The sequence below is a fragment of the Cheilinus undulatus genome, linkage group 1 (assembly GCF_018320785.1).
Source record: "Cheilinus undulatus linkage group 1, ASM1832078v1, whole genome shotgun sequence".
Taxonomy (NCBI): domain Eukaryota; kingdom Metazoa; phylum Chordata; class Actinopteri; order Labriformes; family Labridae; genus Cheilinus; species Cheilinus undulatus.
In genome coordinates, this window is record NC_054865.1 from 12,510,821 (window position 1) to 12,532,488 (window position 21,668).

The 21,668-nt window shown below is 40.2% G+C and overlaps 1 protein-coding gene across 1 annotated transcript; it reads right to left on the reverse strand.

The window, feature by feature from the left end:
* Window positions 1-857: 857 nt before the first annotated feature.
* Window positions 858-20,971, reverse strand: LOC121527136 (threonine--tRNA ligase 1, cytoplasmic-like). The gene is made up of 19 exons (XM_041813924.1): window positions 20,630-20,971; window positions 17,468-17,557; window positions 17,115-17,302; window positions 16,770-16,893; window positions 15,192-15,316; window positions 14,447-14,564; window positions 14,210-14,274; window positions 14,019-14,097; window positions 12,202-12,348; window positions 11,347-11,445; window positions 6,421-6,587; window positions 6,158-6,320; window positions 5,835-5,972; window positions 5,639-5,716; window positions 5,447-5,547; window positions 4,800-4,904; window positions 3,778-3,850; window positions 3,568-3,682; window positions 858-1,384 (listed from the first exon to the last, which is right to left on the reverse strand). Exons 1-19 carry the CDS (start codon window positions 20,942-20,944, stop codon window positions 1,236-1,238), a joined length of 2,439 nt encoding a protein of 812 aa, XP_041669858.1. The 5' UTR covers window positions 20,945-20,971; the 3' UTR covers window positions 858-1,235.
* Window positions 20,972-21,668: the final 697 nt, after the last annotated feature.

Here is a 21,668-nt window from a genome sequence, read left to right on the forward strand (position 1 = left end):
ATCCACCTCACCTGACAGTGCCCAAGCCACAACCTAGTTATGCTGACATAATCCTATCTTTTAAAAAACAATGATTTTTTTTTTTCTTTTTTTAATCACACTCTGTACTGCAAAATGAGAACTTCCCTTCACTCTATTTCCCATGTGTTTTGCAACCTTTAACTGACTTCTTCAAGATTTCCATGTTCTCTGACAGTCTATATTGTAATGCACTGGTGCACTTAGAGCATTAGTTCTCAACCTTGGGGTCGGGACCCCATTTGGGGTCACAATACACTGAGAGGGGGTCTCCAGATGCCCTAAAAAAAAAGCAAAGAATATTTTTTCAAATTACACTGTTGCCACTTTGCACCAATGTTATCAATCTCTTACCCGTTTTCAACATTTTCCCCACCATTTTTAACACATATTTGCCATGTTACACCTATTTTTGTCAGTTATAAACTCTTTGTAGGTAAAGGTGCAGTGTGAATTCACTCAACCTAACATCCACAGATAAGTTTTATCCTAACATGGCTGAGGAACATGTATAATGCATCAAACAAATCCTCTATCTGCTGCCAAATGTACACAAGTACTCTGAGTCCCCCCCACCCACCCCCACCCCCCTTGCATTTAATTTCTCTCTTTGAATACAGGAACCACAGGGAGGCTGCTAGCTGAAAGTGACCTAAGAGACTCTTCCCCAAACTACAGTCTCTTGCTTTAAACAGTCACTCGAAAGAGGAGGGTTTTTATTTAATGGAGGCCTCAACAGATTAATCCTGTCATTGTGTGCCATCAGTTTTAGTTCTTGTAGAAACATGAATCTTTCCTGTAAAGAAAGTAACAGAATAAATTACCCACTCACATTATTGTTCAGAATAAATCAGTAGATTTATTGTATGTCTGGGTTTCTCCACAAAGACAGAGTTATTGAAAAGTCAGTGCCAAACTAACATAGCCTTCATTATTTAAACAATCACATTACTTTCTGAAATGATCCTTCAGTTAGACTAATAACTTCATCAGTGTCTTCTTCTAGCCTTCACTACTGATCTTGTGGTGACTTCATAGTCGTTTGGCAGCCCCATTAATTCCATCTGCTCATCAGAGTATAATCACTCTGATTTCTGCTCCATGTATTACACTCTCACTGCTCCATCTTCACGTGTACCATAAATTATCACTTTACTGCTCATCTGACAGAAGCTGAGGTATTCATATTAAAGAGTCTGGATTGTTCTTCATCTTGATCAGAACTCCTCCTCTGCATTTCGACAGCGGGACTGTTTGAGCAGAGTCAGGCGAGCTAGCACCTCAGCCACTGACAGCTCTCCGTGGACTTTGTTGTCTCTGGTGCGCACATTGACGCCGTTGGTCATCTTCTCCTTTTCCCCAACCACTGCCAAAAAATAAAGATACAACAGCTTGGTAAAGGTAGGTGGTTAACCAGCAATCATAACCGTTTTCTTTATATGTAAACAATTCAGTCATTATTGTTCTGATTGCGAGGGAACCCCACAAGACAGGGCACCAAAAGCTAGTCATAGTTGGGAGAGTTGAAAAAAGTCCTTTATATAAATGTTGCACTTTCTGTTAAGCATGTTTGAAACACATCAGTTTCGATATTTAGGATTAATACTAAACATGTCACCTTTTAAAATAGCTCCCTATGAAAAGCTACTTGCACAACATTGTGGAAACTCTTGCAGTGTTAATCAGGCAAGCCACTTTTAACAGCTTTTCTCCGTCATGTGTTACAGAGAGCAGTGTGTGTTGAGCAGAGACCTCCACTCTAAACAAGAAGTAAGCAGCAGAGGTGGGCAGAACTGAGCTGCACTTAACTTAGGAATGTCTAATGGGGCCACAGCGTTACAGGGTTTTTGGTTTGGGTGGACTGGTAACACATTACAGAGGTTGCACTGGTGACACTTTGCACAACTGATGGTAGGGTAATCATGGTCCATCACAAGTTTGTAGCACAAAACATGACTGAGATACAGCAACAGAACAGCAGATTCCAGCAGCAGTTCACAGTTCTTAATGCAGCATTCTTTAACATCCAGTATTTCAACTGCAAAAATCAACCTGTCATGTGTGTCATGGTGGTTGACATGGCAAGACATGAACCATTACAACTATAAAAACTGAGGATTTCTTTGGCTTTGAAAACTGTTTAAGATAATTGAGGCAATATAAGTACTTAATTAAGAAATTCACTATATGGATCAAGTATGTGGCCACATCCGTTAAACTTTGAATTCAGGTGTCTCAATCAGACCCGTTGCCACAGGCATATAAAATCAAGCTCCAAGTCCTGCAGTCTCTATTTTCAAACATTTGTGATCCTAAATGTGTTGTTCTGAAGAGCTCACTGAGTTCAAGCGTGGTGTGATGGATGCCACCTTTGCAATAAGACGATTCGAGAAATGTCACCTCTGCTGGATATTCCACAGTAGAATGTAAGTGATATTATTGGAAAGTGGAAGCGTTTAGGAACAACAGCAACTCAGCCACGAAGTAGAAGACCATGCAAAATCACAGATTGGGGTCAAGGACTGCTAAGGCGCATGGTGCATAAAAGTTGCCAACGCTCTGCTGATTCCATAGCTGAAGAGTTGTGAACTCCACCTGGCATTAATGTAAGCACAAAAACAGTGCGACAGAAGCTTCATGGAATGGGTTTCCATGGCTGATCAACTGCATGCAAACCTTACATTAAGTCTAATGCTAATCATTGGATGGAGTGGTGTAAAATACACTGGCGGATGCCTGGAGAACGTTACCTGCTGGACTTCAGTGTGCCACCTGTAAAGTTTGATGGAGGATGGATAATGGCATGGGGCTGTTTGTCAGGGTTAGGGCTAGGCCCTTTATCTCCAGTGAAGGGCGATCTTATTGCTTCAGTTCAAGGAAGGCCCTTTTCTATTCCAAAATGACTGTGCACCAGTGCACAAAGCAAGGACTATAAAGACATGGATTGATGAGTTTGGTGTAGAAGAACTTGACTGGCCTGCACAGAGCTGTGACCTCAACCCCACTGAGCACCTTTGGAATGAACTGGAATGTAGATTGCCAGCCAGACCTCCTCATCAGCGCCTGACCTCATAAATGCTCTACAGAATTAATGAGCACAAATTCCAACAAAAACACTCCAAAGTCTTGTGGAAAGCCTTCCGAGAATAGTGGAGGCTGTAATAGTAGCAGAGAGGGGCGAACTTCATGGTAAAATACATGCATTTGAATATAGTGTCATTACAATCCCTGTTGGTGTAATGGCCAGGCAGCAGAATACTTCTGTTCATAAAGTGTGTATATAACATAGGATTAGTAATTTTTTGTGAAAAGACATTTGCCTTTTCATACAGATAAAAGTGGATGTGAATGTTTATTATCTACTGGTCGGTTGCACCAATAGTTATGACGGAGGATCAAAACATTTTCTCTACAATCAGGGCTTTCCACAAGTGCTAGCTGTCAGCCAAACAGCCGACCAGTCACTTATCTACAGATGGCTAATTTCAGTGATCACAGGCCATCCTGAAAGAGCAGGTATGTGAAATGCTGTCTAATGTTATATCTCACCCAGAATGAAGTTATACTGGGCCAACTGAGCATTGCGGATCTTCTTGTTTAGAAGGCAGCCAGAGTCGAGGTCAGCATCCGCCATGAAACCAGCTTCTGTGAACTGCTTGCACACCTGACAGGTGGATAGAAACATAAAGATATAGTTCATAAGAAAGATTAAGATCAAGATACTAAAATGTGGGCTAGATTTGAATGGATCAGACATACCTTCTTGGCATAGTCCTCACAGGACGGATTGACAGGCACTAACATGACCTGACGTGGAGAGAGCCACAGAGGCCTAGGAGAAAGAGAAGAATTTAATAATGCTAACTAAAATGAGAACATACCTATGTAAAAAGAAACCACAGAGCAAGTTCTTTCTGGGAAAATAAAAAATGGCAGAAACGGAAATGGGTATTGTGCTGTGTTACCAACAATACTGCAGATAGTTTAATTTAAACAAACAATGCATTTACTTATAATCACCCTAAAGTTGGACAGTAATGCAAAATACCATTAGTAAACATATGTGTTAAATTAGAACAGTTGGTCTTCTCAAGATTGTGGCTCATGGTCAGCTCTTTTTTAGGACTTAAATCTTTTTATTTCAATAGGACTGTGAATGAAAACTACGCTCTCATTCATGGCTAAACCTGGGCTGAAAGAAAATCACCAGAGAGAAAGAGTGAGGAAGTGTGATAGTGAATATGAAAACAGAGAGGAGAGAGTTCCTGCTAAACTGACAAGACTGCTAATCTTGGCTGAAAAACAGCGCGGTTAAATATTTACTGTACTAATGGTCAATTATATTTTAAGAACTCATCACAGAATTAAGCCTTGAATTTTACAGACTCAGTATGTGATCACATTGTCAGAAAAAATAGTAACAGTCAGGCAGTCCTAAATGTTAAGACGAACTCTGCTAAAGAGCAGAAAGAAGCCTGGTATGATATATCACAATATTATTTACAATAACTTCATGACAGTCACCTCAAAAAAGTTGAAAACATGCAAAACTCAAAGGGAGGTCACTCTAATTACTAACTTTTGTCTTGTAAATTTGAGGGGGGTGTTTCTAATTCCGTGCACATATCTCCTGGATTTTTCAATTCAATGAAGAGACAGTGTATCAAACATGGATGGTCATTAAAGCTTTGCTAAAACAACAAAGCTACTGAGGTCTTACCACTTTTGCATTGTACTATACTGTTAGTTCACAAATGTATCAACATTTTTGAGCCCCTCACCATTTCCCAGCGTAGTTTTCTGTGAGAATGGCGATCATCCTCTCTACTGAACCCAGGATGGCACGATGGATGATGACTGGGCGGGCTTTGTCATCCCCGTCCCTCCTGACAAAACATCATAAATATGTCACTGAATGAATATTTGACTTCATCCCAAGTCCCAATTCTAGAAATCATTCTGACTTTAACTTGCCAGCATCCTTATCAACTCATGCTGCAGAAAAAAGTTTTTTTGTTAGCACATTAACTTTTATGTGATCCATCACCATCTCTTATTTTCTGCCAGAAGCAGACAGAAGGAAATGGTTTCCTTTTTTACAGGAAAAGAATCAGATCATGCTGTGATCACCCATATGGTTAAAAACGTTCTCAGAGACTGAGGCAGAAAGCCCAAGATTGAACCATCTTGAACATACACTGGGATGTAACCTTGTGGTCTAAAGCCAACGTTTTAAAACATAAATATCAATATCCAACTCTGTCACTATTTGTTCTGATCAGTCTTCTGTAGTTATTCACCAAGTTATTCATACAAACTCTGCAGAGCACAGTGCACAAGGTTATTCAGCAAGGCTTACTGTATAATCCTTATTGCAGTAAAGCCCACAGTCTCAGCAGTGTGTCAGAGCTCTGATACCCTGACTCACCCTACAAAGGTCAGATTGAAGCGGATCGGCAGCTGGAAGTCAAGCTGGATGGTCGCACACTGGTGGTAACGCCCAATCGCGTCTTTGATCTTAATGTCAATCTGCAGGAGCACAGAATACAGAAAATTTAAGACATCAGAGGATAAAATTGTTTTTTAGAGTGGTAGAAATGATCAAGAAACCAGGTCTGACCTTGGGGCCATAGAAAGCACCGTCTCCTGGGTTGAGTTTCCATGGCTCCCCAAACTCATTCAGGCTATTTTCCAGTTGCTGTCAAACATTAAACACAGCTTAGAGTTTAATTTAACATGATGGATGTCCACCACAGTTTAAAGAGTAGCTGTAGATTAATTTCAGACATCATAACTCTGTGTTTGAGGCAGTTTACCTTCTCAGCCTGGTTCCACACAGAGATGTCACCTAGATATTTCTCTGGACGGGTGGACAGGTGAAGCTGGAAGGAGAATCCAAACACATCATAAACACAGCGGAGGAAATCCAGACAGCCCTTCATCTCTGTCTCAATCTGTAAAAAGAAAGAAAAAAATGATGATTTAAAATAATCAAAGTGCTCAGAATAAGCAGGTTATGATTTCTCTTTCACTTATAATCTGTTCCCAGAAGCAGACAGATGCCAAAAAAAAGCTTTTTCTTGCATGTCCAACTTGTGTGACAGTTTTAAAAGTCACCAAAAAGTGTGGATGCAGTCACCTGATCCATGGTGCAGAAAATGTGGGCGTCATCCTGCTGGAAACGTCGTACTCTGGTCAGCCCAGTTAGTGTCCCTGAAAGCTCATTTCTATGGAGGACCCCAAAATCTGCTAGCCTTAGAGGAAGCTCTCTCCATGAGCGAGGCCTGTGACCAAACATCAAACTACAGAACAGAAAGACAGCGGGGAATTACATGACTGACACACATTATGAGCTGTTTGATTGTTGTGAACAGGTTTATTCTCAGAGTGTCACAAATGTACCAGTGTCCAGGACAGTTCATGGGTTTGAGTGCAAAGACGTCCTCCTCCACAGGGAAAGAGAACATGTTTTCACTGTAGTGCTGCCAGTGGCCGGATGTCTCCCACAGTTTGCTGTTGTAGATGTTAGGGGATGCCACTTCCTGAAAGCCTCTTCTCCAGTACTCATCCTAGAAAAATGAAGAAAATCCATGAAAACAGGATGGCCAATTTAACTGCATATGTAGTTTTTTTGAGCTGAACTAAATCATGGTATAAATGTATATAGGATCTACCAAACTACACTGCTCAAAAAAGAAAGGGAACTCTTAAGTAACACATCTGAGATTTCATTGAATGAAAAATTCCAATTGAAAACCATTATTCATTACATAGTGGAACATAAGAACAATCAATGGAAAGAAAAATCATTAACCCACAGAGGACTGGATTCAGAATCATATTCAAAATAAAAGTGGAAAAATCAGATCACAGATTGATCCAACTTCTGTGAAATTTCTCAAGACAACTCAAAATGAGGCTCAGTAGTGTGTAGGGCCTCAATGTGTCTGTATGCACTCCCTACAATGTCTGGGCATGCTCCTGATGAGACGACCAATGGTCTCCTGAGGGTTCTCCTCCCAGACCTGGATTAGGGCATCAGTCAGCTCCTGGATAGTCTGTGGTGCGACAAGGCAGCAGTGGATGGAATGAGACATGATGTCCCAGAGATGCTCGACTAGATTCAGGTCGGGGAACGGGCAGGCCAGTTCATAACACCAGTGCCTTCGCCATGCGGGGAGTGCTGACACACTCTAGCCACATGAGGCCAACACTGTCATGCATCAGAAGGAACCCAGGACCCACTGCACCATCATAAGGTCCAACAATTGGTCTGAGGACCTCATCCTGGTACCTAATGGAAGCCAGGACATCTCTGGCTAGTACATGGAAGTCTGTGCGGCCCTCAAAGGATATGCCTCTCCATACCATCACTGACCCAATGCCAAACCAGTCATGAAGGAGGATGTTGCAGGCAGCAGAACAGTGTCTCCAGACTCTCACATCTGTCACATGTGCTCAGTGTGAACCTGCTCTCATCTGTAAAGAGCACAGGGCAGCAAAGGCAAACCTGCCAATTCTTGTGGTTTCTGACAAATGCCAATCGGGCTGCACAGTGCTGGGCAGTGACACAGGCCGCATTTGTTGCCCAATGTCGTGCCCTCATGGAGTCTGTTTTTGACAGTTTGAGCAGAAACATGCACATTGGTGGCCTGCTGGACATCATTTTGTAGGGCTCTGACAGTGCTCCTCCTGTTCCTCTTTGCACAAAGGAGCAGATAGTGGTCCTGCTGCTTGATTGTTGCCCTCTAGGGCCCTTTCCCTGTCTCCTGGTGTACTGGCTCATCTCCTGGTATCGCCTCCCCGCTCTTGACAGTGTGCTGGGAGACAAGGCAAACCTTCTTGCCATGGCGCATGGATGTGCCATCCTTGATAAGCTGCACTACCAGAGCAACTTCTGTGGGTTACAAATACCGCCTCATGCTACCACTAGTGGTTAGGGCGCTGGAAAAATGCTAAAGTAACCAAAAATAAGCCAGAAAGGATGAGGAGAGGGAAATGGTCTGTGTCCACAAGCTGCAAAACCATTCCTTTATAGGGGTTGTCTTGCTAAATGCCTCTCCTTGTCACCTGTTCTCTCTCCCATTTGCACAACAGCAGGTGAAACTGATTCACAATCAGTGTTGCTTCCTAACTGGACAGGTTGATATCCCAGAAGTGTGGCTGACTTGGAGTTTCATTGCGATGATAATGTGTTCCTTTTATTATTATTATTATTATTTTTTTTTTTTTTGAGCAGTGTATAACTGCCTTAATATGAGGACATTTCAGGTCTTTTTTTAAGGGTTTGGACCTTGCTGATGGGACCAGGGTTCCCCCATTAGACTTTTGTGGATAATCAAATTCATTTTAACTTTTTTATTCACTCTTGGAACCTTATTTACTTTCAAAATACATGTCTTAATAACTAAATATAATTTAAGATGTTGACCTCATTATTCGATGCACACCTAGAATAACTAAACCATATGGACAAAAATATCTGGATGCCTGGCCATCATACCAACAGGGACCATAATGACATCATATTTAAAAGCCTGTACTTTGGTCCCCCTTTTGCAGCTGAAACAGCCTTCATGCTTCTTGAAAAGCTTTCCTCAAAGCCATGAGAATTTTTACCCACTTATTCTGCAGAGCATTAATGAGGTCAAGCACCAAAGCACCATGTCTTAAAAGGCCTTTCTTTTTGCACCAAGGCACAGTCATGTTGGAATAGAAAAGGGCCTTCCCCTAACTGTCGCCACAATGTTGGAATCATAGCATTGTCCCAAATGTCTGGGTATGCTGAAGAATTAAGATTGACCTCCACTGAAGATAAGGGGCCTAGCCCAAACCCTGAAAAACAGCCCCATACCATCATCCCTCCTCTACCAAGCAGTCAGACAGGTACAATTCTGGCATCAGTCAGCTCCTGGATAGTCTGTGGTGCGACGTGGCAGCAGTGGATGGAACAAGACATGATGTCCCAGAGATGCTCGATTGGATTCAGGTCGGGGAATGGGCAGGCCAGTTCATAGCACCAATGCCCTCACCATGCGGGGAGTGCTGACACACTCTAGCCACATGAGGCCAACACTGTCATGCATCAGAAGGAACCCAGGACCCACTGCACCATCATAAGGTCCAACAATTGGTCTGAGGACCTCATCCTGGTACCTAATGGAAGCCAGGACACCTCTGGCTAGCACATGGAAGTCTGTGCGGCCCTCAAAGGATATGCCTCCCCAGACCATTACTGACCCAATGCCAAACCAGTCATGCAGGAAGATGTTGCAGGCAGCAGAACAGTGTCTCCAGACTCTCACATCTGTCACATGTGCTCAGTGTGAACCTGCTCTCATCTGTAAAGAGCACAGGGCAGCAAAGGCAAACCTGCCAATTCTTGTGGTTTCTGACAAATGCCAATCGGGCTGCGCAGTGCTGGGCAGTGACACAGGCCGCATTTGTTGCCCAATGTCGTGCCCTCATGGAGTCTGTTTTTGACAGTTTGAGCAGAAACATGCACATTAGTGGCCTGCTGGACATCATTTTGTAGGGCTCTGACAGTGCTCCTCCTGTTCCTCTTTGCACAAAGGAGCAGATAGTGGTCCTGCTGCTTGATTGTTGCCCTCTAGGGCCCTTTCCCTGTCTCCTGGTGTACTGGCTCATCTCCTGGTATCGCCTCCCCGCTCTTGACAGTGTGCTGGGAGACAAGGCAAACCTTCTTGCCATGGCGCATGGATGTGCCATCCTTGATAAGCTGCACTACCAGAGCAACTTCTGTGGGTTACAAATACCGCCTCATGCTACCACTAGTGGTTAGGGCGCTGGAAAAATGCTAAAGTAACCAAAAATAAGCCAGAAAGGATGAGGAGAGGGAAATGGTCTGTGTCCACAAGCTGCAAAACCATTCCTTTATAGGGGTTGTCTTGCTAAATGCCTCTCCTTGTCACCTGTTCTCTCTCCCATTTGCACAACAGCAGGTGAAACTGATTCACAATCAGTGTTGCTTCCTAACTGGACAGGTTGATATCCCAGAAGTGTGACTGACTTGGAGTTTCATTGTGATGATAATGTGTTCCTTTTATTTTATTTTATTTTTTTGAGCAGCGTATAACTGCCTTAATATAAGGACATTTCAGGTCTTTTTTTTAAGGGTTTGGACCTTGCTGATGGGGCCAGGGTTCCCCCATTAGACTTTTGTGGATAATCAAATTCATTTTAACTTTTTTATTCACTCTTGGAACCTTATTTACATTCAAAATACATGTCTTAATAACTAAATGCAATTTAAGATGTTGACCTCATTATTCGATGCACACCGAGAATAACTAAACCATATGGACAAATATATCTGGATGCCTGGCCATCATACCAACAGGGACCATAAAGACATCATATTTAAAAGCCTGTACTTTGGTCCCCCTTTTGCAGCTGAAACAGCCTTCATGCTTCTTGGAAAGCTTTCCTCAAAGGCATGAGAATTTTTACCCACTTATTCTGCAGAGCATTAATGAGGTCAAGCACCAAAGCACCATGTCTTAAAAGGCCTTTCTTTTTGCACCAAGGCACAGTCATGTTGGAATAGAAAAGGGCCTTCCCCTAACTGTCGCCACAATGTTGGAATCATAGCATTGTCCCAAATGTCTGGGTATGCTGAAGAATTAAGAGTGACCTCCACTGGAGATAAGGGGCCTAGCCCAAACCCTGAAAAACAGCCCCATACCATCATCCCTCCTCTACCAAGCAGTCAGACAGGTACAATTCTCCCAGCATCTGCCAGTCGCAGACAGTGTAGCATGATTTGTCACATCACAGAACATGTTTTCACTGCTCCACAGTCCAGTGTCATGTGATGTGAGGTCTGCATGCAGCTGCTCGACCATGTGCTTACATTCAGTCAAAGTTAAGAACTCTGCTGTTGTGGAATCAGCAAAGCTTTGCCAACTTTTACGCACCATGCACTTTAGCAATCTGTAATTTTACATGGTCCTGTGCTTCGTGCCTGAGTTGCTGTTGTTCCTAAACGCTTCCACTCTCTATTAATATCACTTACAGTGGACGGTGGAATATCCAGCAGGGATGAACTTTCAAAAACCAACATATTGCAAAGGTGGCATCCATCACAGAACCATGCTTGAAGTCACTGAGCTCTTCAGAATGACCCATTCTGTATCACAAATGTTTGCACATGGAGACTGTATACACCTGTGACAAGGTGGCAAGGTCATGAGGCTCCAGGTGACTGCCTTACCTCTACCTAATGGTAAACCACCTTTGATGGTAGAACTGAATTTTTCAAACATATACTTTAAAGAGAGGTATTAGTTCATGCGCTGCTGTTCTTACCCTGATGAACTCTGTAAGTGTGTTGTAGATGTAGGCACCTCGAGGCATGAAAAAACAACTGCCAGGACTGAGATCATGGAAGAAGAACAGCTCCTGATCCTGTAAGCACGAAGGAAGAATTTTCAATAATCTTACAAGGCAAAGGATAAAAATGATGAAAAAAATCATTATACTGTGAGCATAGTAGTGAGATTATACATTGCAATCACAGAAAAAACTCAATAGAGTCCAAAGAAAAAACAGATATTTTCTGTCAAGTTGGCTGAAAAGAGATACAGTTTCTTTGCGAGGTTGAGTCGAACCTTTAATTTCCAATAAAGCATTTAAATATATCAGCAAGGGGTCAGCATGACCATGAATAGTAAAGCACTGTTTCTTTTAAATACACCAAGAGGAAAAGCAATCATTGTGAAATAAGAGGGAAACACTGAATTTCCATTAGTATCTACTGTCCTGTCTACAAGAAAGACATAAAAACCCAACCCCCCAAAAATAACAGCTCTGTTAGCTTGTGTAAACAGTAACAGTTGATTTATGGGACAGCATAATGGTTTATATAAATTCTCTGCAAAGTTGGATTTTAATGACGATGTTTAAAATATCTCTATAGTTTGTCTTGACATTTTGCTCTGGGATTTTGTTTTTGGGTCAAGGTTCACTTCAGGGTTTTACCACATCTATCAAACCACAAACCCAGACTCTGACGAGGACAAACTAACAAAAACCCAAAGGAGCTGTGTCAGACATCTCATCTTACAATTTAGAGTCAGAACTGACTTTGTTCTGGGGTTCACATTTCAGTTTAAGGCCAAGGCTGCCTGGGTGGGCCTGGACTTGCTGCCTGTAGTGACTCACTTTGCCGATCTTGCGATGGTCTCTATTCTTGGCTTCCTCTTGAAAGCGTTCCCACTCCTTCAGCATCTTTGAGTCTGGGAAGGAAATCCCATAGATCCTCTGTAAAGTCTCCATGTCGGAGCGGCCCTCCCAGTAGGTCGCAGAGTTCTGATGACAGAGGTGGAAAAGAGGAAATGTCAGCAGTTTCTTGAATGTTTGGGCAGGAGAACTTCCTTGAAGATATATCAGCTTCACACAGGAGCTATTACCCACAGTCTTGTGCCAACAACTGAATCCCAGCAGTGTTGATATTTAGTCAAACATCATGACCTCAAGTTTGATGCTGTTTTTACAAAACAACATAGGTTGTACCAGCTATGTCTTTGTTCAGAATGTGTCTAGTTTTAATGTTAATTTCCATCATAACCAGCTGTAGCATAATAATATATAAATCCAGGAGCTAACAATTAAGGAATTCACTCTGCTACAGTCACTTGTTACAGTTAAAGTTAAGACTTGATATTAAATAATTTTTGAACCATATTCACTTTGAAAACAAGATTATAAGTCTAAGACAGTCTATGTCTAAGACACATTCTGTTTCGGGGATATTTAAAGGCTTGAACTGTCTTCCTAGGTGATGATTTGTTTGCACTCAACAAAGCCAACAAAGTACAGTTTCTGTGCAGCTGTGTCACTCTTTTTGTACCATACTTTTTCACCATGTGGAGTTTGTAATCCTGCTAACAGCAGAGTAGCTCTGCTCTTAGCCCTTAGTAGCATTGATAGTTGTGAAGTACTGACCCACAACCAAAGAGGAATTCATCTGGGGTGGTACTGCCCAGCCCTGCAGTTCGTTTCTTCTCTTTTATTGAGTCTTTTCAATCAAACTAGCCACTCCACTAGGTTTATTCTCTTAGAATTATACCACTTCTTCTTTAAATGCACAATTATAACCAAAAGAGGATGAAAGGCTGTTAAAAAGTGTCACTGCCAGCCTGGGTTCAAGCTGCTTTGTAAACCAGCACTATTTGTGCAGCTCTCAATACAATGGGTGGTGAATTTTTAATGACTTTTGGTTGTACACGTGTGATGGTAGCAGCTGCAGTCATAATTACACATGAAACAGCATTTCATACGTTATACTGGACGTATGGTACACAGGAAGCAGCCCACTTTTTAGATATAAAAAGGAGGTTAAAAGTGTCTTACACACATATTTCTATGATCTTTTTTAAGTCGTGCATATTCTTAATCAAGTAATTGTGATTTGATGCATTTAGTGTAAGGCTGTCAAGATTGAGTTAATCAAGATTAATCAAGGTTGACAAACAAGGCACTAATTCTTTTTAATCGCAATTAATCTCATGCTTTATTGTCTGTTTCAGCACACTTTGGTTAAGCCATGGCAGCATCTCCACAGTGACGTAAAATAAGTACACCAATGCTCTTTCATGTCTCATTTCACTTTAAAAAAAATCTTAGACAGCTCAGTGGGCAAGTCAGAAGTCATCTGAACCTTGTGCTAACTAAAATTTACATTTTCATTGTCCCCTTATATCCTTTAAGATCCATAAAAAGCTCCTTTTTCATGTTGCAATCTTTGATCTATGTATAAAAGCAGGTCTGTGCCAAACAGGAAGTCAATTACCCTCGGTTTAAGGCAGCAGTATAATGCAAAGTGACACAAAAACAATCCTGAATGCAAAACAGTGAAATTTTAAAACGCAATAAAAAAGGGTGTGATAGATCATAATTAACTACAGAATTTCTGAGATTAATCTTGACTATAAATTGTAACCTTTTCACAGCCCTGATTTAGTGTATTTTCTACATACCTTGTATATCTTCATGGCTTTGATCTTGCCTGTATGTCTGACATGTGGACCTCTGCACAAGTCGATCAATGGCCCACACCTAAACAGGATTCACAAATAACACAACGGCTTCCTTTACATAGAACAAAACCCCCAAAATAACTCACAAATGCATACTTTGTATGTCCTTGGCTTACTGTTGATTAACTCACCTGTAGACTGTAGTGGTGGGGGTGGTGACTTTCTCATTCAGGATGCGACACTTGAACTTGTTGTACTGAAAGATTAATGCATGATGGGTAAGTTAGAGGCTACATTGGACAGAGGAAATATGGAACAAATATGGTCAAAAACATCATATTTTAAATGCAAAATGGACAATAATCATTCCTCCACAGAGACAGAGGATAAGACCAACAATAGAGGGGAGAGTTTTCCCCCTTTCTCACCTTAAACATCTTCAACAGTGTCTCCTTGCTGATCTCAAGCCTCTCAAAGGGCTGTTTCTCCTTCACCACAGATTTACACAGATTCTCCAGGTCACCAAACTCAGTGCTGGACACTCCCCTGTAAGTCAAACATGTTCACTGAGTTCTTTATTAGTGCATGAGAAAGACAATTTAAATTAGACAGGAATAGAAATGAGCATATAGGACAAGAGAACCCCCATAGGCATGATAACGGGAGATTAGGATTTTTGTAGACAGTCTGAAGAGTTTGAACATTTTTTATTTTGAATATCAGAAGTTTCTGGGGGTGCCAGTAACGTACCTGTGGCTTTTTTCCCCACTATCTCACTATCTGACTCTATCTACTGCCCTGTCTCTTAAATAAGGCATAGAACCCCATAAAAAAGTTAAAAACATGTTTAATGTGAAGCTTTACGTGTTTAGCTCAAATGTCGTTTTAGGGACACCAATTTATGTAATATTTATTCCCATGTGGTAAAGGAAGTACATTTTTTTCTGTGTAAACTTTTTCAAATACACCTAAAAAAATGTAACTACTGTTCTATAACTACACCAGTCTTTTACTGTTATCCATATATGTATAATATGCCATGCAAAAACTTAAAAAAGTAGACAATTGTGCATGTAACAGCTATCAAATCAGAAATTTTTTTTCTACAGTAGTCTAGTAAAATCCACACAAATAAGGAAGTATTCCCAGAGCAAAGTGAAAAAACTATCTCACTTCTGTCCATCCAGGAACATGTCATAGTAGAAACCATTCTCAATGGGCGGCCCGTAACACAAACAGCCTCCATAGAAGCGCTCCATTGCCTCTCCCAGAATGTGAGCGCTAGAGTGCCAATACACCTGGAACACACATTAAGAAATGCATACATTACCTCAAGAAATAGTTCTGCACATTTTAAAGCAATATGAGTATGTGCAGTGTTTTTGTGTTGGTATGTGCTACTCCATGTTCATGTAGGTTGTTGTTGCTTCTCTTTTTATTTGCAACTGTGGCAGCATCTGTCTGTGTGCAGCACTCAGAGTCCAGACATTAAAGTTCAATAAATCATGTGTGTTGTGTTGTAAAAAACTGATCATATCTTTTGTATCATGCTGCACTTGGAGAACGTTCAAGAGAAGCAATCTGTGTGAAACACAGGACTTGAATACCAGGAGGATCCTCTCTTTATGAGATAACTCTGTATTTGCTGCAATGAAGTTAGTATCTTCACAAGACTGTGGAATTTTGCAGACAATTTGCTCAAATTTTAACACTCTGGTTGAAAAGCATTGAAAAGATCACTGCCTACACTGCATAGCATTTCCCTACTTAAAAATTTAGTCAGTAGTCACTATCACATTGGTAGTTCAAGGCATGTAATTTGCACCCTGTGATGTAACTGAGGTGTAATGATGGGGCCATGTTGTCCCACTGCTGTGCTGGCATCTGAAGTAGGAACAGAGGCTCACTGTGAAACACTGGACACGGTAGGGTTGAAACTTTGTGTGCGAGGCTCTTTCTGCTTCTTTACATGTGGTGCTTATCATGCATCTGCAATGCTTTAGGGATATGTAAAATCCCAGACTTAAACAATAATATTTTTCCATGTATATCAATGTTACAGCACAGGGTAGAGTAGCTGCTGAACTTTGAAACCCATGCTGTTGCAGAATTGCATTCAAAAAGGGCTGATAAAGACAAGTCTGGACCAACAATAGTGATGGAAGTTCAAAAGTCAGCAGGCAAATCTTTTGGTCATTCTTGTTTGTGGAGAGGACATGCTTATTCCTTTTTTTCTGAAGCTCTGACTGCATCTAAATTTCTATGTAGTTTATCCAGCAAAGCATGTCTTGACTGCCTTCTTCAAGGCAATAAGATTCTTGCCAAGATGATTTTGGAACATGAGGTTAAAATGAAAAGACTTCCATGTATCTCTGTAAATTTAGGAGATACTTTTACTGGAAGAACTTGACATTTTTTCTTTCATCTTGTGAGCTAATGCACTGCATATGGTCACATGTGGTTTATGGGTTTGTAGCCTGACATGCAAATACAACATAATATCAACTAAGAATGCAACTCAATGATCTTTTAACATCATTACCTTAAATTTAGTGGCAGCACACCTATTTGAAATTAATTGCTAAGTTACAATTTAAAGGAATCAGACATCCATGTAGGGTGGTACGTTTAAGAGGATGACTCATAAAGGACATTATGGTATTTTGGAATTTAGATTCCAGATCTGAGATTCTTCCAGCAGTAGTTCCTCAGTATGTTTTGAATCTTTCTTCATAACTTTCAAGTACTCACAGCTTGCGCGTCCTCATTGTCAAAGCGCAAGATCTCAAGAGAGCAGTCCTTCTCCAAAGGTCTGTCCAGGTCCCAAAGTTCACCATCAACCCGAGAAATCACTGCATTGTCAGCCAAGCCCTGACTGGAAAATGAAGAATAACAGCTGCATTAGAAAAGCCTCTTAACATTTAATATGGTATCTTTAAGCTTTCTACTCAATAAAAGTGACACTTAGCTTCTTTTTTGGGAAACAGAGAGGAAACTGTCCAGAACTGTTCCTTTTTTACAATTGACTATTCAAAAGGAGGAAGAAATAATATATCAATCTTAACTAGAAGTAAATTTCTCACAGTGTTTACATACCTGATATCACAAGCTAACTGGTATGGCGTTGTGATCCAAGCCTTTCCCTCCACCTTACGTCCATCAGGCAGCTCCACAGTGATGGGTTTGCTGTCTGCAGCTTTCTTTGCTAGCAGGGCATCGCTCTCCCTCTTCAGCTCCTCATACAGACTAAGACGCTGTGATATGTAGTCAGGCCAGGGCTTCAGCTACAGCAGCAAATATTAAAAAAAAAAAAAAAAAAAAACTCAAGGAAAGGCAATGCCGGAGTATTCATATTCCCCTGTTAAACCCTTTTGAAAGAGTGAATGCATCAAAAACCATCTTTAAGGGTTTTTTTATTTTGAGATTCTGCTCCTTTTCTTAATAGTTACCTCTTTCAAACCTCCTCCTCCTTGGCCCTTCTCCTGCTTCTTCTCTTTCTTGTTGTTCCCATCAGTTGGTTTGACATCCTGGGATGCCACCTGTTCACAAAAAGAGAGGGGTGAGTGTGTGGCTTAATTTTACAGCAGCTATGAAAAATAAAAATTTAGTGACCATTCCAAATTCCCTTTAAATCAGCATCAACATGCACAGAAGACAAACGATTTCAGTGAGTAACTTCAGCACAGGTAAACTTTTTCTGCTCATCAAGGTTGTCAAAATGCTCAATGCTTTATGTTTTCAATCCCATGTGTTCTTGATGAAAAGATTTTATTTTGGGTTTTTTTATGCCTTTATTGACAGTGGAGGACAGTGGGCAGAACTGGAAACAGGGATGAGAGAGCTGGGGAGAGGCATGTGGGAAAGTGCCGCAGACCAGATTTGGACCCAGGCCGACCTAAGACCCTGCATGCACAAATGAGGATATTACATTCTGGCTTTCCCACAACATAATAATCATTTCCACATTTAGAATTTTTAAGATAATAATCTGGAATGTCCACTGAAGTTTAAGTTGAAATACTGAGAGAATTTCATGTAAACTTTCATTGAAATTTTTTTAAATATTTTTGGGATATTTTTGAATGCTTCCTGTGACGTTTTTCGCAGTTACATTTTTGAGTATTTGCAAGAAAACTTGGGTCTTTACTTTTGGATATTTGGGGAATTTTGAGGTTAATTTTCAGGCATATTTGTGTATATTTGGGAAATGTATTAGTAATTTTAGGAATTGTATATGATTCTTTGAGGGAGGGAGAATACCTAGAACTTCCAAAGTTTTAGGTTTTCTCAAGGAGACTTGAGAAATGCATTTTTTAAGTTGGGAAATTTGGAAATTGGGACAAGAACTGTCTTTTGAAATTTTTAGATTTTTATGGAAACTTCAGGGACATTTGGGGGACATTTGGATGGAATCCTGAGGAATATATCTGGCCATTTTGGGGAGTTTGCTTTGAGATTTTGGGGGGATTTTATTTACACTTTTCCAAACTTTACATGGGATTTTTTGGTGGGGAAGAAGATTTGGGAGGTTTCTTTGAAATTTGGGGAATTTCTGTTGATACTGGACATCATTTTTGGTCAAAATTAACTCCTGTTCAAAGACAAGGCTGACCTTTAAACTTATCAGGTCCTAATTATCCCAAATAAGTGGAAAAAACTACAACTGCATTCCAAACAAAGGCTCAGGTCACAGGAGGTTAAACCACTAGGCCACCTACATCCCCAAAGACTTCATTATTTTAATGATTGATAGTATCAACAGCACTGGAGCTTTAAAAAAACACACCTTTTTCATATATTTCAAGAGAAAGGAGCATAGGAAAGGAATGGGTCAACCAAAATAAGATTGCACAAATCTGTTGGAAAAGTATTAGTACCATCTGATTTCTTTATCCCCAAGCTAGCAAATAAAGCTTGACATATTGTGAATCAGTCATATTGTGAATGACTGGTAGGGAGCATGCAAGGTGCATAAGTTAAGTCGCTTTGATACTGTTGTTTACTAATGATTATCAACTTGCTGAGTGTTGCATTATAAATGGTCTGAAAATACTGCATCTTTTTTGATATCTTATCTTTTGTTATCAGTTGTTAATATTTATCTGTTGCTATTTTCTGCAAATCAAAAACCTAGCTAAATGCAGTGGTGGAAGGGGTTTGAGAACATTGTAGTCAAGTAAAAGTGCATTTACTTTAAATCAAATTAACTTTAAGGAAAAGTAAAATTATCGATTTACATGAAAACAAAATAAGAGGTACTTTATTTAATATTTACTCAAAGTACTGGGTACTGAGTTGTAAGTTACTGAAAATATCTGAGACAATCAGAGAGTTTTAAGAAAAAGCCTTAATTTAAAGTAGGGCTACATACTCACACCTGCATGTTTCATCCATACAGGCCTTCATCAGAGGTGATGATGGCCTGTATGGATGAAACATGTTGGCATGTTTTTATAAGTCTGTAGTCCTGATGAGATAAAGGCTTTTTATTACCCACCTCTCTGAGTGCCTCGTTTCTCTTCAATAAGTTTAACTTAGATCTCTTACACTGACAAGCACTAGAGGAACCCTTTTTCAAGCTTTTTTATTTTCCTCACCCATGCAGCACTTCTTTCAGCTGCTTTTTACTAAGTTGCAACCTTTGATACCTCAGGGAGGTTGATAAGTAAAATATGCGCAGAGCAAAAATAACAAGACTATATGAATCATCAATAAAAGGCAGTCTTTTATGTTAATAACACATTTGGATCATAATGTGAAATCATTCTGTTGCTAAGTGCTCCTGACCATCATGTCGTCACACAAGTCAAACAACTGGCTAGTTTCAGAAAGTTTGAATGTTTTTGTTACTCATTTACAGATGCTATATCAAATGTAGCAAAGTGCAAAACTCCCCCAGAGTTTACTTAAGTTAAAGTGGAAGTTCTAATTACAAAATATTTGTAAAACATTTCATGTACATGCAAAAAGGTGCTCAATTCCTGTGATATAAGTAAAAGTAATTACAGCTACTTCCATCCCTGCCTAAATAAGAACATTTGTGTTTAGCTCAAACACAAAAAATGTGTATATGCTGCAATGACCCTATGATCAAAAACAAGTCATTAAACTGGATTCAAAAGTTGCACATAAGTCTACATCATTGCAATGTTGTTACACTGAGCATACAAAGTCGTTTTAAACTTAAATTGGAAAAAAATACTTTAAACAGTAGTTCAGAAACTGATGCCATAACATTAAAATTGGGAGAAAATAGCGTTGCAATAGGGTCTGAGGCATCCAAAAAGGGACTAGGGGCATCTGAGAACAGGACCCTCGCTTTCATTTTTTCACAGCTGTGATTAAATATTCATTTTTTGTCCAAGTATTAGGATAATATTAACGTCAGTCAACTTGTCAGGCTCCAAACTGTGCACCAACTGTGACGCTGAGGGGTACAGCTATTTCTGGAGGGGGTATAGTTTGTCATCTGGATCCACATGAGAGGCCCGTCACTCTCAGTGATGAAACCTGGTGTAACCCTACTATTACTACTACACTCACCGCTCTTTATGACAAGTATTGAGGAGTCCTCCTCTGTCCCCGTATTTTTTTTTTTTTTTAATTTCTACCTTATTATTAGTCCGGTTGTTGCTCGTCCTCTCCTCCCTGGTGTTCTTCTCCGGGGCTTTCTTCACTCCTTGTAGTTTCTTCCCGTTCGCCTCCTCCAGATCCAGCTCCGCCTGCAGACCCCTCCGGAGGTGCAGTAGCCGGTACTTCAGCTTCTCATTCTCGGCCTGCAGACTCTCCAGCTCCGGGGAGACTGGAGTAACACCTGCGGCATCCCAGCCTCGGCTTATTCCGTCCCTGAGAGAGTATATCTCCTTAGTGAGGAGGCGAATTTGCTCCTCTTGGGCGGTCAAACGTGCAGCCAAGCACTCCGCCATCTTTAAAGGACCATCATGTAGGAATGACAGCTGACTTCCGGTGAGGGGGGTTTCGAAATAAAAGCAGTCATGAAGGCGGCAAGAATGTGTACAAATCTGAATTTTGAGAGGATGATTTTTTAACTTCAACAAGTCTTCATATCAACCCTAACTGCAGGGTTAATATGAAACCATTTAAAACTAATTTTTACTTAAATAAAAATTAAGATAATATTTCACCATTTTTGTTTGTTATCCACATCGAAATAAAAAATAGATAGATAAATAAAGGGAAGTATATTTTTCCTGCCTTCTAGTAACATATTGTCATTCAAACCCTTTTTTTATATCATTTAATTTAATGTTACATTCCTTAATACGTGAAATGCAAAATCATAATAATCCTTTTTTTTAATTGTAGACATTCTTGACAAGAGGATAGAAAAAGGAGAGAAAAGGCTTGCTTTTTAGTGAAGTCTCAGAAAAATACAAAGCAAGCCAAGCACAATAGTGGCAAAGTTGCTATGTCTTTTTCCTTAATTTACTTTTTGTCCAAAATGTTAAATTATATATATATATATATATATATATATATATATATATATATATATATATATATATATATATATATACAGTTGAAACCAGAAGTTTACATACACTATATAAAAAGGCACATAAACTTTTTTTTCTCACCATCTAACATTAAATCAGATTAAACTTTTCCTGTTTTTGGTCAATCAGGACT

Coding starts and splice junctions, on each gene's coding strand:
- LOC121527136 (XM_041813924.1), bottom strand. CDS start 20,944: ATGGCGGAGTGCTTGGCTGCACGTTTGACCGCCCAAGAGGAGCAAATT. Junction 5,548..5,638: donor GTGCTTTCTATGGCCCCAAG/GTCAGACCTGGT, acceptor GTGCTCCTGCAG/ATTGACATTAAGATCAAAGA. Junction 3,683..3,777: donor GTGAGGACTATGCCAAGAAG/GTATGTCTGATC, acceptor TCCACCTGTCAG/GTGTGCAAGCAGTTCACAGA.